The following is a 17,084-nucleotide window of genomic DNA, read 5'->3' as shown; positions in this document are numbered from 1 at the left end:
TCAGTGGACACCTTCCCTGGTGTCTTTTGTCTTCTGACTTTTTTAATCAGAGAGAAGACCATAGGAAGTAGAGCTCTCTAACGCTTTGAGGAGCACGTACAAAACACACTTACAAGAAAATTATTTTTGGTGGTCTAAACATTAAGAAACTTTCAAGTGTTGCTCTTTAGAATATTCTGTACTTAAAATGATAAGTCCCCTAACTGCCAGATTCTTGGTATTTCTACCTCTTGTTATATTTCAATTAAAAAAATGCAGTATCATTTCTGCTTACTAATGTCATAAGAATGATGAGTATTTTGAAGCAAAGACACTACAATTTCTTTTTGTAACATTTTCCAGAATATGTTAAGTGTTTATAGGAAATAAAGTATTTGCTGGAATGTCTTTCTACTTTCAGAAATGTTACTATTTAAAATTTGAAATAGTTCTTTTGGTAAATAGAAATAGAGTATGCACTATCATTGCTCTATCCTTTCTGGAACTGCTTTTGGAAATCCTTAGAGAGAATGTGATGGATTCCTCAATCATGCTTTCTTGTATTTTTTTTTCCCCCAGAGTGGAATACCAGAGCTACAGATGTGGTATACCAAACTCGGAGAGCCATCTGAGAGAGTTCTTTTTAAACAACTGGATTCTCTATGGGTAGTTTTAAAATAAATTCCTATATTTTAGTCACTACAACAGCTGAGTAGTAAAAATGAATAGAAGTTTGACTAAGGAATTCAAGATTTTTGTTTCTGTAGGAGTTAATGGCTGATCATAGAGAGATGCATTTGCCCCTCCCCATTTTTCTTATGTACAACTTCTTTTCATGGCATTATAGAAGAATGTCTGTTTGCCGATGTTTTTTGCTCTTAGATACTAGCTTATCTTGGTGCATGGTGCCATCACCTGGTTGCCCAAGTGGGAAGTTCGTCTTCTTTGATTTTCTCACTCACCCTCTGTATTCTCCTGGCAATCAGTGTAGATCATTCTGTCATCGTGTATTTCTTTTACTCAATCCCTATTTTTCACTGTGCTGCACTTGCCTGTTTTGATTCCTCATTAGCGCTGTCCTGCATTTCACAAACTACTTCCCGTTTTCCCAGCCTGCAGTCTTGACTCTCTCAAGACCAGCCAGCATCTGTCTAAAATGTGGGTCTGCTTGTTGTCAATACCTTATTCAGAAGGCAGCAGTAATTTTCTGCTGTTAGTTCACATTCCTTAGCATAGCACATGATCCTCATTGTCCTTCCTAGATTCACAGCCTGTGGAACTGGCCTCTCAGCACTTACTAAACTTTTTGCATTTTTCAAAGCATTTTTCAAGCGTTTTTTCCTTCTCTTAGAATGACTTCTCTTTGTAGCTTTGTTATCTTTTACTCATTTTCTGCATTACGTCCTCTGAAGCTTCTGCCCTCCATCTCTCCCGTCTTAGCACATGGCCACCGTGGACTATGCTTCGATACACATGTCCTATTATATTGCACACCTTGCCTTATTTAGACTTGCAGCCCAGTGGCCTCTTCAGGAAAGGTTCTTTTTCAAAGAATGAGTTGTACCAAGCAAATTTAGCACTTCACCTCACTGGAACAAATTTACTACTTTTCCTGGTAATTATTAATGTTCAAATAATTAGTCACATCAATAATTAAGCACCCACTACATATTAAATTATGAAAGAGAACATTATATTGTTTAATCCTCCCAGCAGCCCTGTGATGTGTGTATTTTTTTCCCATAGAAAATCTCCTATAATTAGAAGTTGAGCCAACAGTGAGATTGTATAGAGTTTTCTCCTTTTGGAAAGTCCTGCAAGAGAAATAAGCAGGTCTCTTAGCGTGAAGGGAAGTAAATACGTACAAGTTTTAATGAGTTTAAAGTGTAATGAGAAAGTGTAAGCTAATAGAAGTATAATGGGATCATTTAGTCCTTCCTCCATGAAGTGGAATTCCTTAGAACTCCTTTCTACAATGGAGTTTTGTAAGGTCATCTAAAATGCGTAAGAAAAAGCAAGTTCTACAGGCCTTGTCGGTGTGTCTTTCACAAGTATTTAGAAGTCTCAGTAGAAACGAGTTGGGCTTTTCTTTTGTTTTTGAAAGCTATTTTTCTCTAGCCAAGATGAGCCGTGGCACACGGCCTTGACTACACCGGTGTCTTCTTTTTCAGCTCCTTGACAGCAATGGCACTTTCACACTGGAACTGCAAGAGGATGAGCTGTTTACACTCACTACCCTCCCCACAGGTCGCAAAGGAAGCTACCCACTGCCTCCCAAATCCCAGCCTTTCCCGCCTGTCTATAAGGATAATTTCAATGTCGGTAAGTCTTGTTCACTAACGTGTAACGTGGTCTGGATTCTCAGCAGCATTGTAGTCAGTTTCTGTCAGTCTGACTGGATACGTGATGGCGTGACTGTTAGACGTGTACTCACTCAGTTCTCAAATCTGTGTGCTCAAAGGAGACCTAATTTTTATATTTAAGGTAAACCTCAACTTGTGGGCCCTATGTTTTTCTTTTTGTTTTGTTCTTTTTGAGACAGGGTCTCACTATATAATTTAGGCTGCCTTTATACTTGTTATGTAGCCCAAGCTGACCTCAAACTCAAGATCCTCTTACCCTCTGCTTGCCAGGTTGCTGGGATTGCCGTTATGCCCCACCGTGCCCATTTAGGACCCTGTATTTTTCAGTGCTAGGAAAATTGTAGAGTTCATTGTCAGAATGAAAGTTACTTTGAACTTGTTTTTGGTGAAAGTTGAGATTTGTAGCCTTTACTGGCATTTTCCTTTTGTGTGGAGAGGGGCTGGGGATTTAGCTCAGCGGCAGAAGTGCCTGCCTGGAAAGCTCAAGGTCATGAGTTCGATTCCTGGTACCAGAAGAAAAACAAAACAAACAAACAAACAAAATCCTATTGTGTGGAGATTAAGCCACATTAATGTCTTGTCTTTCCACGGGGCCAGTAAATTGGGTGCTTAGGGTAGTTATGTGGTATGTGGATAACCCAGCTCGTTAAACGCTTCAGATGTGCCTAGAAGTTTTATATGACAGTTCTCCTAGAGGTTAGGAAGAGCTATGCTAAAGCTGTTAGAAAAGCTTTGATCACAGATAATTTAGAAAAACCATTTGAAAAGTTAGAAACTGTGGTTATGGTCGTTATATTTCTTTTTTTCTTTTCTTTTTTTTGTCTATTTGAGACACGGTTTTACTATGCAATTTAGGCTGGTCTGGAACTCACTTTGTAGCCCAGGCTGGCCTTGAACTCACAGTGATCATCCTGCCTCAGCCTCCCAAATGCTGGCATTACAGGCATGAGCCACCATGACTGGCCCATATATTTCTAGATCACGTACCAAGCAACAAAATTTGTGATTCATAAGTGATGTTCTGTAGGATTAATTGGGTCAGAGACAGACCAGGCGGCTTTATAATCTGTTCCTAAAGTTTATAGTTCTAGGAGAGTAAAGGAGAGGAAACTGATACTGTTAAGAGAGCAGTTTAAATCTTTGGGCTGCAGGGTGGGAAGGCTTTTCCATCAAAAGGAGAGACTCCAGCCTGTCCCTGTCAGTCACTGCTGCAGGGTGTCAGCTTCCTTTCCCAGGAAACGGTCTCCCAGCTGATTGTGATATAAAGCCCTGTGGATGGGTTGTACTGGAGTTTCCTCAACTGTTCTAAGACAGAATGATACAACAACAGGCAAAAATGAAATGATACAGAAATCAGTCTGTTAGCCCTAAGCCCTAAACCTTGGTTGTATTACTTATCTTAAAAAAATGTAAAGTATTTTAAAATGTACCATACAGTATCAGAGAGAGACAGTGTGTAAGAATTTGATACTAAGCAGATGATTTATTACTCTCTGAACAGATTACCCATTTTTTAGTGAAGCTCCGAATTTTGCTGACCAGACTGGTGTGTTTGAGTACTACATGAACCCCGAGGACCCGGGGGAGCACCGCTTCACTCTGCGCCAGGTTCTCAACCAGCGCCCTATTACTTGGGCTGCGGATGCGTCCAGCCCGATCAGCATCATAGGAGACTACCAGTGGTGTGTAAGACGGGGGTCCTCAGTGTAGATCCGGCTGACGTAGCCTTGTAATGTTATGTTCTCAGGTACATTCTGAAGCGGAGCGCTTTCCCAAGTCGTCCTTGTGCAAGAACCCAATCCATGTGGCATTGTTGTCTCCTAGTGGTCACAAATGAGCATATTGTTTTGCTGCCTTAATGGCCTGCCTTCACATTTGTTCAAACAGTAGTTATTATTATAGAAGAAAGTTGATTTTTGTGTAAACACTGAGGACTTAGGGCCCAATTATAATTTGATATTTATTTACAGACTGTGATTTGAGTGTTTTGGTCTCTGGAGAGTTAATTTGTTGGTCTGGTGTTGCCACCTGCTGGACCAATAATAGAATTACACTCTCAGCTTTCATAGAGAATCTACCAGCTAATGGAGGACGGCAATAGTAAAAAGCAAATCAGCTCTTGTTGGCTAGAGATTTCAACTCTTTTCTGTACGTATTCAGTAAAGAGGCAAATTGTACTTCTTATTCACCTCAAATTTAATTACCAGATCTTCACTTTTCACTTTAATTTTGTTATAAGATTTCAGTGTGCTGAGTTATATTATTTTCCATTTTTCTCTATAATGAGTATAACTTCACCGTGGAAATACACACACACAGACATACGCACATGTGCATGCACACACACGCATTGAAGGTTTAGGGGTAATAAATAATGCCAAGCCACAAAACACCCATATCTGAAGCCTGGAAATTGGACGAGCCTGGGACAATTAACCTGGAAAGATTCTTGACTTTCTTATCTGCTGAATGCCACAGAAAGACTTTTTCCCTTTTGTTTGATTTGTTTTCTGAGGTTCAGTCTCTTATGATATGCAGGCTACCTTGAGCTCACCACCCTCCTCCTCCTCAGCCTCCCGTCTTTTCCCTCTATTATCACTTCACTCCCAGTTGTGAATCCTTTTTCTTGCGTCACGCTTTGCTGTAAGTCTTAAGAAACTCAGTTACCCAGACTCTCTGGAGCTCTTATGGCCCTTGGAATGTTATTGAGGCAGAGTGAAGAATTATTTAGTAGTTTAAGTGGATCGTGGTAGCTTGTCTTCTTATAAAACAGAAGTACTGCTTATCATACTCTCTCTAAGGTAGACACTGTACCCGGGCTCTCTGATCATGGCACTGGGGCGTGTGAGTTCTTCATTTGTGACAAACAGTTTTGTAAGATGGGGTTTAAGTCGTAAAGCAAAACCACAGACCTCAGTGTTTTGAATATCGGTGAGAAAGCCAGCCACCACAGGAAACCTTTCACTTTTCTGCAGCAAACCCTGTCAAACCCTGTCCTCTGTTCCTCTGAACATGGTAGAGAACTTTCTCTACTCAAACTTTCTTATATTTGACTCAGATTTCAGAACAATTGAGAGGCCCCTTAATTGTAGTAGAGAGATCCTGAGATTTACAACAACAAAAAATTCCTTATGTATTTAAAGATTTTACAGGGCTGGGGATTTAGCTCAGCGGCAAAGCGCCTGTCTGGCAAGCGCAAGGTCGTGAGTTCGGTTCCCGGTACCGGAGAAAAACCAAAAAAAAAAAAAAAAAATAAAGATTTTACATTTCTTAGGTAGTACTACTCAGTCTCGGCTATGATCCACTGCAAAGGGTGGAGGGTAAGTAAGCGAAGGAGAGAGAGATGGGGCAGTGTTGACAGAGAAGAGTGGTATGTTATTAAGAAAAGGAATGGGGGAATGATGGGGATTCATACCAAAAGGACTGCTGTTATCTTTCTCAGACTCCACTTTGCCATGGTATCCCGTTGCCGGAAATATGGAGTGCCTCTTCCTTGCTACCAGATCAGTTCTGTACTTGTATGCTTATGTCTAAGATTCTTTCTAGTTTAGTCTTTTCTGTTTATTCTCTGTTGGTTCCCAATATTTCATCTTCTGCTTGAGGCAGCCACATCTGCTCAGAGATCCGTGCAGCTCCATGTTCAGTTTAAGTTAAATTGAAATAGTTTATCTGTAGTACTGTGTTAGACATTCAGTTTTAAGTGTGCACAGTGCCAGCACGTAGTTCATGGAATTGTGTTGTGTCGTGAACCTTCTCTTTTGATTTAGCTGCTTTTTTTTTGTTTGGTACCGGAAATCGAACTTAGGACCTTGTGCTTGCCATGCAGATGCTTGTGCTGCTGAGCTATATCCCCAGCTTCTTGATTTAATTTCTGTTAAGTACCAAAACAGTAATTTGACTATGCTGAAGCTACCTGAGACTTTCTCTTACCTTAGTAAGCTTTACATTGTGATGTGAAGACAATCACAAAATTATTTTTCCTTTCATGCAATTGAACTTTCCATCCCTTTGATCAGTTTCTTAATATATTGCCTGGTTCTTGTTCCCTCAGCAAGACTGAGAGATTGTGGTGGTGGAAAAACAAAACCATGTTTTTATTCTATTTCATTCATTATTTACAAAATTGCTTGGCAGGTTCTGATGCAAGAATTACTTATGCGGGAAACAGGGAAAAGTTTCATTTTCTATTATTTTAGCTGTGAATAGAATAAGTTTGTGGTACTGACAGTATCAGTTGTACCTCCAAAATTCTGATGAGCCAGAAAAGAGGTAGGGGATTTACATGATGATACTAATCTTTAGTGGCTTCTTGGTGTCATAATCTATAGAGAGAAAAGCTCCTCTTGAAGTCAGAGTACAGTCTCTCTGTAGAGACTGGGCTGGAGTTCCTTAGTATTTGATCTTCCTATAAAGCAGCCTGGCTGTGATTAGGTAATTAAATGTGAATCTTCCTGATTGTGTGCCTGTTGTAGGTGCTCCATATATATCTCCATCTGTCTCTCTGTCTTCATTTCTGTGTGTCTGCCCACCTGTGTATCTACCTTCTTTTATGAAGTAAAATTTGACTGGGCAAAATTCTCTAAGAAGAAACTCCAAGGAATGTGAAGACCACATAATTCTAGATCCAATATTGTCCTACCTAACTTCCAAAATATATTTTTTTCTAATCTTACTTTAGATAAATTAATGCCCTTACTACTTGGCTGTATGCAAGTGTTTTTTCTTTTCATGTGCAGTTAGATGTTGAATAGGAAGTGAATTTTTTTCAGAGATCACATTGGTTTGGGGTGGTTTTATTGTCCCAGGAAGAAAGTTTTATAGCTGATAGCACGTTTAAAATGAAGTCCAGAGGTCAGCTCATTGTAAAAGCTCTGCTTGTTCCTTGTTTGCTGAATCTTTTCCTTCCTTTGACGTACTGCTGTGAGTCAGGGAGCCTAGAACCAAGGATTTATTGCCTCAGTCTAGACAGAAGCTCTGTAGGGTAAATGGTTCTCTAGATGGGATTTCTGGACAGGCAGCATCAACATCACTTGGTAAGCTGTTAGATCCACATGTTCAGGGGCCACACCAGACAGACTGGGTCAGACTTGGGTGCTCGGAGTGAGTAGGGTATTGAGGGTGGATTAAGAGGTCATAATTGTTCAGGCCTGCAAAGCCCTGCTTCAGGAGCAACATGGAGTTAGCAGTAAAAGAACTTACATCTTTTTTTTTTGAGGTGATTTTAAGTCCTATTAAGTTTAAATGTAAAAACTGACCCCAAATTAGCTAATGTTCTCCCAGAGGCTTCTGCTGTTGCCTCAGTACTTCTGTTCATTTTGTTTGCTCATTTTTAAATTAGGTCTTTTATTTGGGGAGTGTCTAACTTTTTTGAATTCTTTATATATTATCTCTATTCGTTCTCTGTCTTGAGGTGTAGCAGGCAACAATTTTTTCCCATTCTGTAGATTGTCTCTTCAGTTTGTTGGTTGCTTCCTGTGCTGTGTTATTTCTTGTGCAATTTGGGATCTGTTCAGAAAGAATTTGGGATCTGTTCTGTCTGGTGTGGCCCCTGAACATGTGGATGCTGCCTGTCCAGAAATCTGTACCTATGTCTTCAAGAGTTTTATCTTGCTGGTCTGTTTAAGTCCCTTTCTTGAAAGGTGCATGCAGTTTCACTATTTCATTGTTGATTTTTGATCTAATTGATCCATTTGTGATAGTGTCACTGAGGTCCGCACCATGATTGTGTTGATGTTTACCTGATCTTTTATGTCCAGTGGTGTTTGTTTGATGAAGTTGGGTGTGCTGATATTTGGTGCATATGTATTTACAGTTGTTATCTCTGCCTGTTGAATTGTTCCCTTAATGAATATGTAGTGACCCTTTCCTCTTCTGAGTTTTGGCTTGAAGTCCGTTTTGTTTGAAAATAGGATAGCGACTCCTCTTTGCTCTTGGGCTCCTGTTGCTTAGAGTATTGGTTTCTGTCCTTTGATTTTTAGTTTATTAATTTCTTTTTTGAGTTGATTTTTGATCTTTTAGTTCAATCTGCTCATCTATGTTTTTTTGATTGAGGAGTTGAGATCATTTACAGTTATTACTACTCAGTATTGACTTATTACAGTTTTTTTTAATGTTGTTGACTCCTTTATTTTTCCCCTTTGCTTAACTGCTAACACTGCGTTATGTATTCATTCCAATACATGTTTTGATAGTGCTGACTTCATTATCTATGATATTCTTGAACATTTTTTTAAATCTGTTTAGTTATATTATCTTTGAGCTCCCAGGACTTTATTGATCAACTTTGCCTCTTTTTAAAAAATCAATTTGTGTAATTCAGCCATTTGGTTTTTTAATTTTCTTGCCATCAGTTCCTCGTATATCTGCTTTGGGGAGTTGGGAGTTTTTAGAGGCCTTTGTCATCTCGTTTTTGCATGTATCTGTTGTTTGTTTTGTGCTGAGTGCTGAGGATCTATTATGAGTTGAAGGACTTGGTTGCTAGTATGGAGATGTCTTTACTTGGTATCTGCTTTTCAGTGATAAGATGTTGGCTTTGTGTTTTGGTATTTATCAGCCTCTTCATTTTAATTGGATCAGAGCAGTGGCTGTGTTGCAAGGAAAAAAATCCCTACCAGTTACATCCACATCAACAGATCCAGCTTTACCTCAGTCACGTACACCATATACTGTAAAACTTTTTTAAAAATCAAATTCACTATTTTATCAGTGCCCCATATAGACTGTACTGTACTTCTACTATCAGCTAGACTGGAGTGTAGAGGAAGGTGGGAAGGAAAAGGGAAGAGAAAAAGGCAGGGGGTTAGTCAGTAAGAAGAGAAAGAGCAAAGAGAAATATCAGCAGATGAAAAACAGACAGGAGATCGGAAAAAGGAAAAGACCAGTGTTGAGTGTGAAGGAATATTTGTGGGAGTGGGAAAGACCTACTAGTGAGAGAAAGAATAATTGGGGATTGGGGGAAACTGAGACTGTGATAGATTATTTTATTGTAAAGAGGTGGGAAGTATGCTCTTAATAAATAGTAAATATTATTGTCCTGTAACTTATTTTTCTATTTTATTTTATTTTTTTTGGTCTTTTTGAGACAAGGTCTCGGTACACAGTTCAGGCTGGCCTTGAGCTCACTGTGTAGCCCAGGCTGGTCTTGAAGTCACAGCGATCCTCCTGCCTCAGCTTCCCGAGTGCTGGGATTACAGGCATGTGCCACCATACCCAGCTTTTGTAACTTATTAAAAGAAGCAACAAAGTGAGTTAAATCACATAAAACTTGAAACTGTCATCAATGACAAATTTTGAATTCTTTTCATGCTGTAAGCTCAAGCCTTACAAGTGACTCTCCCACCTCAGTTAGAAGTTTAGAGGCATTTGCTGTGATGTGGCAAATTTGTAGAATGTATTTTAAGAGTGCTAATCAACTGCTTCATTCCGCAGGACCAATTTGACTATAAGCTGTGATGTTTACATAGAGACGCCTGAGAAGGGAGGTGTATTCATCGCAGGAAGAGTAAACAAAGGCGGTCTTTTGGTTAGAATTGCGCAGGGAGTTTTCTTCTGGATTTTTACAAACGGATTGTACAGAGTTACGGGTGATCTGGGTAAGTGCCTTTTTTTTTTTTTTCTCAGTGGCACATGACTTACTGTGTGGAGTTACTTTGAGCATCTGCTTGTTATTGGTGGAAGCAACAAAAGAGCTCTAGGCCAAGGTGCTCATATATCTAATTGGGAAGAGAGGTAACACATGTAAGCAAATACCAAACCATTCAAAACTGTAGAGTTATTTAATGTTTACAGAGATGGGCAGCTGAGTGAACATAGACACAGTTATGCAAAGTGCTTTAGGTATTGTTGGGTGATCATGGGATTTGAGTGGAATGATGTGAGAAAGCTGAGGGACCACCAAGAATGAAAGCAAGACTATAAGAGGGTTGCTGTTGTGCTTACAGAAGTATGAGGAGAGGGACTGATAGGCTTACACCGGAGAAGCCTGTTTTATTGATTTACTTCATACATGGAAAGAATCGCACTCTTCTCGTTCATCTTAATAGCATTTGTCCGGCTAGAACAGCACTTAGAGTGCGTTGAAGTTAAACTGGGTTTTGTGCCCACCACTTTGTTGAAACGAGACTTTACTGGAGGTACATTTTCTTGATCTCAGTCACTTGAGTTTCATCCTGCATTAATTTAAAAACTTCCCCCTTTTTATGGTTCTCCTTTTTACCTTGGCTTTAAAGTAAAATATAGTAGCACCATCATGGTTCACAAACTCTGTTGTTTGCAAACTATTTGGTTTGCAAACAGAAGCGTTTGGCCAAATTTTGTTTTCATTTGCAAACTCCGTATCTGGTAGTACACAAGACTGTGCCATCTTTTCCACACAGACACAAATGTGGCCATCTTTTCCAACATTGTAGAACATAATTAGTTCACGAAGCAAGGTACCGCTGTACAAAATAGATATGGACATCAGAGTAGGAACTGTATATAAGTACGGACATCATACTTATGTACAAATAAGTATGGACATCAGAGCAGGGATTGCATAATTACAGCATGACCCATCCACAACATACCTCATTGATTTTCCGAAACAAAACAGAGAGCCAGACAGATTTATTGATTTACCCAGTCTTAAAAACTAGTTAGCGGCAGAATTAGAACTAGGATTTAAATCTGTATCTTCAGTCCGCACTGTTCTGTGTTTCAAACTGCCAGCTTGACATCTCTTCCTGGCTTTTGTTCAGGTATTGAAACACAGTAAGTCTAAAAATTAGGTCATCTTTTTCTGTGACGAATTCTAAGTTAACACTATTACCATGTAAGCAATGATTCTACCAGCGGGAAGTCTCATAGAAGCCTTGAACTACTTGCTCTTACTGTCTCTGTTCAGTCTGTGCAAGTATTAAATGCACTCTAAGGTACAGATGCTAACTCATTATACTATGGCTAGTTTTTAGCTGTATCTCACTAGTTCTGTTATGAGCTCAGGTAGTTCATGGTTCAGAATGGGAGCTCAGTACATGCTATGTACATGCTGATGGAATGTGTGATTGAATGAGGGCTGTTTTGTCTTAAATCAGTTGTAGATCTAGAAATGAAGGCATAGTTCTTTATTAAGGCTGACTTTATTTTGTACAAATGCCATTGGGAACGCCCACTGATAGGATTCTGTGAGTTAGATATAAAAACTGTCCATTAGGATAATCTTTTTGTGTTGCAGCTGGATGGATCGTATACTCTTCAGGATATGTTGAAGTGACAGCAAAAAAATGGTACACACTTACGTTAACAATTGAGGTAAGTGTTGCTGATCAGAATGCCTGGAGAAAAGTGTTCTTGTACCTTTCTAGAATTTTGTATTACAAAACAAGCGAGGGGAAATATATTAAATAATGACAAGCGTCAAAGAGACTGCATCATGGGACCAGTGATCCACTTCCCATAGGATGAAGATGTCACAGTCACCCACATAATCACTTGAGTTGACTTCATCAGACCATTATTTTTAAAAATTTTATTCTTTTAAACTGAGGAATAGTTGTTAATGTCAGTAATTGAACTACAGTATTTTTCCACCTTACTTGAGCCAAAACTTACTTGCAAAGTCACGTAAATTTATTTTGGATGGTTTAGAACAGTGATGGTGAACCTGTGGCATGTGTGCTGTGGTGGGCTGTTGGTATCATTAAAACTTCTAAGAGATTGGCCATTACTGGTGTAGAATAACATGGCTATCTGCTGGAAGCACAGTATTTTAGAAGTTGGTGTTCATGAATATTTTTGTTAGAGAAGATTCCAGAATAATCGTAGCATAAAGGCAGTCCCACCATAGTCATCAAAGTCACTATTTGATTATGAGGTACTGATGGCGAGTGTTTCTAAAGGATTCCACATGGAGAGCTCCTTCTGTGTAATATGCTGCTCTTAGCCAGCAGGTCCCCTCATAATCTTGTTTAGATTGTGATAGAAATTGAAATGAAATTCAAATAACTTTTGGACTTATTTTCTCTTCCTACCCAATGACCCTAAATGACAATACTCATTTTTCAAGCATTAATAGTATGTTTTGAAGATCTGACTGGGATGCATTGTATTTAACAGTCCCCACCTGATGGACATAACTCTGTTTCCAATTGCTTCCTTTTATGGGGGATCCTAAATGTGCTGCTTGGGGTACACCTGCAGTACTGCTGTTTAGGCAGATATAGAAGTAGCATTGCATTTTAAATTTTAACAGATACTGCCATCCTGTACCGATTTTTGCAGTAATTGGGATAATATTTGATATTGTTGATTTAAATTTTTTCTATACAAATCAATATGCTTTACCTTTCTTTCATTACTAGGAAGGTTACACATTTTATTATTTTTATTGACTATTTGTATGGTCTCTTTTCTGAAGTGATTGTTCTCATTTTCTCCTTTGTGTTATCATTTTCTGATGAATTGTATAAATTTATTTATATGTTTTGTATAGCAAGCTATTGTCATGTGCCACAAATATTTTCTCCTCTTTTGTCACATGTATTTTAATTTTGCTTATAATATTTTTGATGACTAGCAGTTTCAAATTTTGATATTGTCAAATATTTTACTTCTTAAATTGTGTTGTATGTTTTATGTTTTCCATTTTATTTAGTGGGTATTCCACTTTCTGATGGTTAAGAACTTTTTTCCAGAACTCAAAATAAATGGCAGGTTTATTTTTGTAATAATTTAAATTCTTTTCTTTCAATTTTTATATTTAATTAGTGCATGCTTACAGTGCATAATGATTGCATTCCTCATGAAGAGTAGGGGCATGTACATAACACAGCTTAATTCTGAAGATTTACTTTGGGCCGGGGATCTAGCTCCATGGGACAGTGCCTGCCTGGCAAGCACAAGGTCATGAGTTTGATTCCCTGTACCAAAAAAAAAAAAAAAAAAAAAAAAAAGGTTTATTTTTATGTTTACATCTTTTGTCCATCTGGAATTGTGAATTACAAGGTGAGGTACCCAGTTTAATGTTTTCTAAAACTAGTCGATAGCTGTCACTATTGACTGTGTAGCTTCTCCTTTGTGTATAAAGTCCACCTTTGTGAGAAAACAGATCAGCATCTGTGCATGAACTTGTTTTTGAACTTGATTTTTCGTGTTGCTGTGCTTTTAGCTAATATCGCACTTTAGTTTTCCAAAATTTTCAATTATTTAATTTATTCCCTCACTTCCTTCCAAGTTCTTCCCTGACTTTTTGATAGGAAATAGCAGCCGTCTCACTCACTGACCCTTTTCTGTCGGTTTACTGTACCTGAAAGCTTTTATCTCCACCTGAGGACACACAGACTCTGTGTTGTAGACCTTGGATGCAGCCATGCCTATTTTAGCTTGTTTCTCTTGGTGTGTCTTTAACAGAATATGTTGTAGTAATTTCACAAATTGGCTGTTGCTAGGACAGAGGAATTTTGCTGACTTACACCCACTTTACCCCCAAGCCCTCTTCACTGCCCTCCTTGAGCTGTGGGCATTCTGCTCTTAGCTCGTATCCCAGCTCTGTGCCACACAGTCTGAGGGTCTTCCTCCTGCTGTCTGCTCGAAAGTAGCCTCCAACACCCACCCTCATATCGTCCTGCTTGGATTCTTCACATGCTGCCTAGTGCGTTCTTCATTGTACATACTTTTGTGTGTCTCCTACGAGAATATAAGCTCGATAAAAGCAAGACCTTGTCTCTCTTGTTTCTCTTAAATTCCCAGGACATTAAACAGCATTTGAATATAACCTTTCCTGCATAAATGAAATAAAACATTTCCCCATCAGGAACATCACAAAGAAACACCCTTATGAAGATTAAATAAGATAATACACATGGAAGTTTGGTATAGGATCTGACGTGATAAGCACTGAGTGAATCAAGTTAATCTTCCCCAGAGTAGAGCATTTGAAACCAGCCAGACCAGCATTCATATTTCCTCCCTAATACTGAGACTAGGTTCTATTTCTTTATCTATAGAGATAACTTCTGTAAGGTTGTTTTAGGTTTAAGTGCATTTCATTCTTTTACATAACACATTTTTATTAAGCACCTACTCTATGCACTTCCCTGAGTGTTGGGATATAGCTTGGAAGAAGACAAACAGATTCCTACTCTCCCAGAGCACGTATTCTTCTGGGGCAGGGGTTGGCAAATTTTTTCTGTAAAGAACCAGATGGTAAATCTATGGGATGGCTGCTGCAGCTGCTCAGCTGTGCTGTTTTAGTGAGAAGACAAGGATAGATAAGAGGTAAATGCGTGGATGTGCTTGTGTTCCAATGAAATTTTACTTCACATAGGTGGCTGGCCCATAGTTTGTCCTAAGGCAAAGAAGTAAATTATTACTTATTTGTAAATAAGCAGTTATGAAAAAAAGTGGTATGATGAGGTGATGCTCTGATTCTCTTAACTAGGGAGCAAGGGGAGGGTGTTTGAGTTAGACCCGAGAGGGGAAGCACAACCCGAGTAGACCTCACAGCTCATGCAAACGGCGAGCAGCACCTGCCTTGGGTAGGGAGCAGTGAGGAGGCCGGGATGGCTGTGGCCTTGAGGGGCAGAGGGCAGAACGCAGCAGGGATAAAGCACCGTTAGGCAGGCTGTATGCTTTATACAGTCCGTGTATGAGTCCCGTGGCTCAGCGTGAGTTGTTACTGTCCGTAAGTGCAGAGGATGTGCAGTACACACGTTCAGAGCTGAAGGTGGGTACCAATAGTAACACGACTCTGTATTTGAAATTGAGTGCCTTGGAGTCAGGTTTCAGCCCTATATCTCTGTCTTTGAACTTTGATCTTGTTAAAACTCAGCATTTCTACTCATCAAATGGAAGAGCCAAATCAAGGCCCATTTTAAGACATCATTTTAAGACAACAGGTTTGTTTGGTTTTTTTGGCCTAGCACTTTGGGTCTCCAGCTGTTCACCTCCTAAGAATAAGCAGGTGGTTTTCAATGTTTGGGTGGAGGTGGTGTGCTGTGAGTACATGCGCACCGTATCCTACGGTGAAGATGCACTGCTCACTGTGTGCCAGGCACCGAACTAAATAGAACTGCAGCCTTCTGAGGAAGACGTAGTTCTTCTTCCTTTGTCAGTGACCTTCTGGATACTTCCCTTCTTCCACACCTCCTACCCCTGCTCCATCACCATTTTAACTGATGGTTACTATTTCTCTAATTTAAGGATAGCAGTTCCGTATGGCTTTGTAATGACCAGGTATAAGTGGCGACAGAAGAATTAAACTAAGGGTAGTCACTTCTCCTTTGGCTAGTTGGAGGGTTGTTAATGAAGACCTTAAATAATGAAGAAGAGTCCAGTGTTTGGCTCTATGGATGCTTATGAGCCACAGTACCTGTATATGCAACTCCTAAAAATGCCAAATGTTTTACTTTTTAAAGTTTCAGTGAGCTTTTATCTAAAAGCTCAAAAAGCTGTATCATAATGTTAGAAAAAGTGTTGCAGTTTTATCAGTTTTACATTTTAGTGGAGGAATGCTCCAGGAAGTACTGGAGCATTCCTTATACCTTGGGACCTATTTAAATAAGTACTTCCTACTAGATTTCCCAGAAAAATTTCCCTGTATTTCAAACTTTTGCTTAAACTCACAGAATTTTGTTTCAATTGGTAAGTCTTAGGCGAGGAAGACATTTAGTCCACTGCTGTATGTAGACCATATAGTGTTAAGAAACATTTCAGAGGAGCGTTTCCATGTATTTTCAAGCGATGTATTTCTCTCTACTCTAGGGTCACTTATCTTCTGGCAAGTTGAACGGCAAGGTTCTGTGGGAAAACATCCATGTGAAATACCCGAAGAATGGCTGGGCTGCGATTGGAACTCAATCGTTCGAATTCGCACAGTTTGACAACTTTCATGTGGAAGTCATGCGCTAAGACGGAGTGTTAGAGAACACTCCTGATTATCTTCCTTTTGGACTTGGTTTAGAGCCGATTCTTGTGTTGACAGATTGATAGACGAGCCTTTGGAGGCTAAAAGCAAGGAAGAGTATCTGGGAAGAAAGATGTATTTTTACTTGATCCTGAGAAAGGTTTTATTAGAAATAATTCCAAAGGAATGTGAATTGTTAATATTATCTGGTGTGTCTCTTAAAATTCAGACTCCTCATTGGTCCTGTGTTCAAGAGTGATTCAGATCTCGAAGCCGTCTTGCGAATACTGAGGTAGATCTCTTATTTGCAGAAGGACTGTACAGGTGGCCATGACTAACCTCACTGAGATGTGTTCGTGAGATTCTCCATGTGTCCAAGCCATGTCCTTGTCATAGGATGATGCTACCGCAGAGGAAGCTGAGGACATAAAGTGCTGCTTTGTGAAAACCATTTCATCATGCTACCCTTACATTCTAACAAGTGTCTTTTTTAAAAATTTTTAAGATGATGGTTTTGAATGATGAATAGGATGATTTGAAAAATGCCTCTTTATTAAACTACCTCTAATGTTATTTCTGCAACAATAAATTGTAGCAAATTAATTGGGTTATTTGCATTCTTTAATTGGTTTGATTTTGACTTTTAGTTTTGTAACAGTTGTAACTTTCTGTGACTATTTTCCCGGGTTGCTGGAAGAGTGAGGGATTGTCATCATAGGCAGTGCTGTAGGCGGGTCCCGAGACAAAGCTGTAGTGGGTCTGATTTCACTGTGACCTTCGTGGTCTGACCTGACGTGTTAGAGCGGATCAAACAGCTAATGAATGCTTTCATCTCCTTAGGTCTGGAAGCAGGAAAATGT

General features: G+C 39.3%; 1 protein-coding gene across 3 annotated transcripts in view; it reads left to right on the top strand.

Annotated features, from left to right (window-relative positions):
* Galc (galactosylceramidase) overlaps window positions 1-16,827 on the top strand; it is a 36,580-nt gene extending 19,753 nt beyond the window's left edge. For all 3 annotated transcript variants that reach the window (XM_013517230.1, XM_013517231.1, XM_005390247.2), the window contains 6 exons: window positions 559-645; window positions 2,151-2,301; window positions 3,844-4,024; window positions 9,771-9,934; window positions 11,557-11,633; window positions 16,083-16,827. In XM_013517230.1, the coding sequence (XP_013372684.1) occupies window positions 559-645; window positions 2,151-2,301; window positions 3,844-4,024; window positions 9,771-9,934; window positions 11,557-11,633; window positions 16,083-16,229 (807 nt within the window). In that variant the 3' untranslated portion in view covers window positions 16,230-16,827. The remainder of the gene's footprint in view (window positions 1-558; window positions 646-2,150; window positions 2,302-3,843; window positions 4,025-9,770; window positions 9,935-11,556; window positions 11,634-16,082) is intronic.
* The last annotated feature ends 257 nt before the right edge of the window (window positions 16,828-17,084 follow it).

This window comes from Chinchilla lanigera, unplaced genomic scaffold, assembly GCF_000276665.1.
Source record: "Chinchilla lanigera isolate Chin_1 unplaced genomic scaffold, ChiLan1.0 scaffold00037, whole genome shotgun sequence".
In the NCBI taxonomy this organism is placed as follows: Eukaryota; Metazoa; Chordata; class Mammalia; order Rodentia; family Chinchillidae; genus Chinchilla; species Chinchilla lanigera.
The sequence above is the reverse complement of the archived record's forward strand: the minus strand, read 5'-3'. Positions and strand labels throughout refer to the sequence as shown.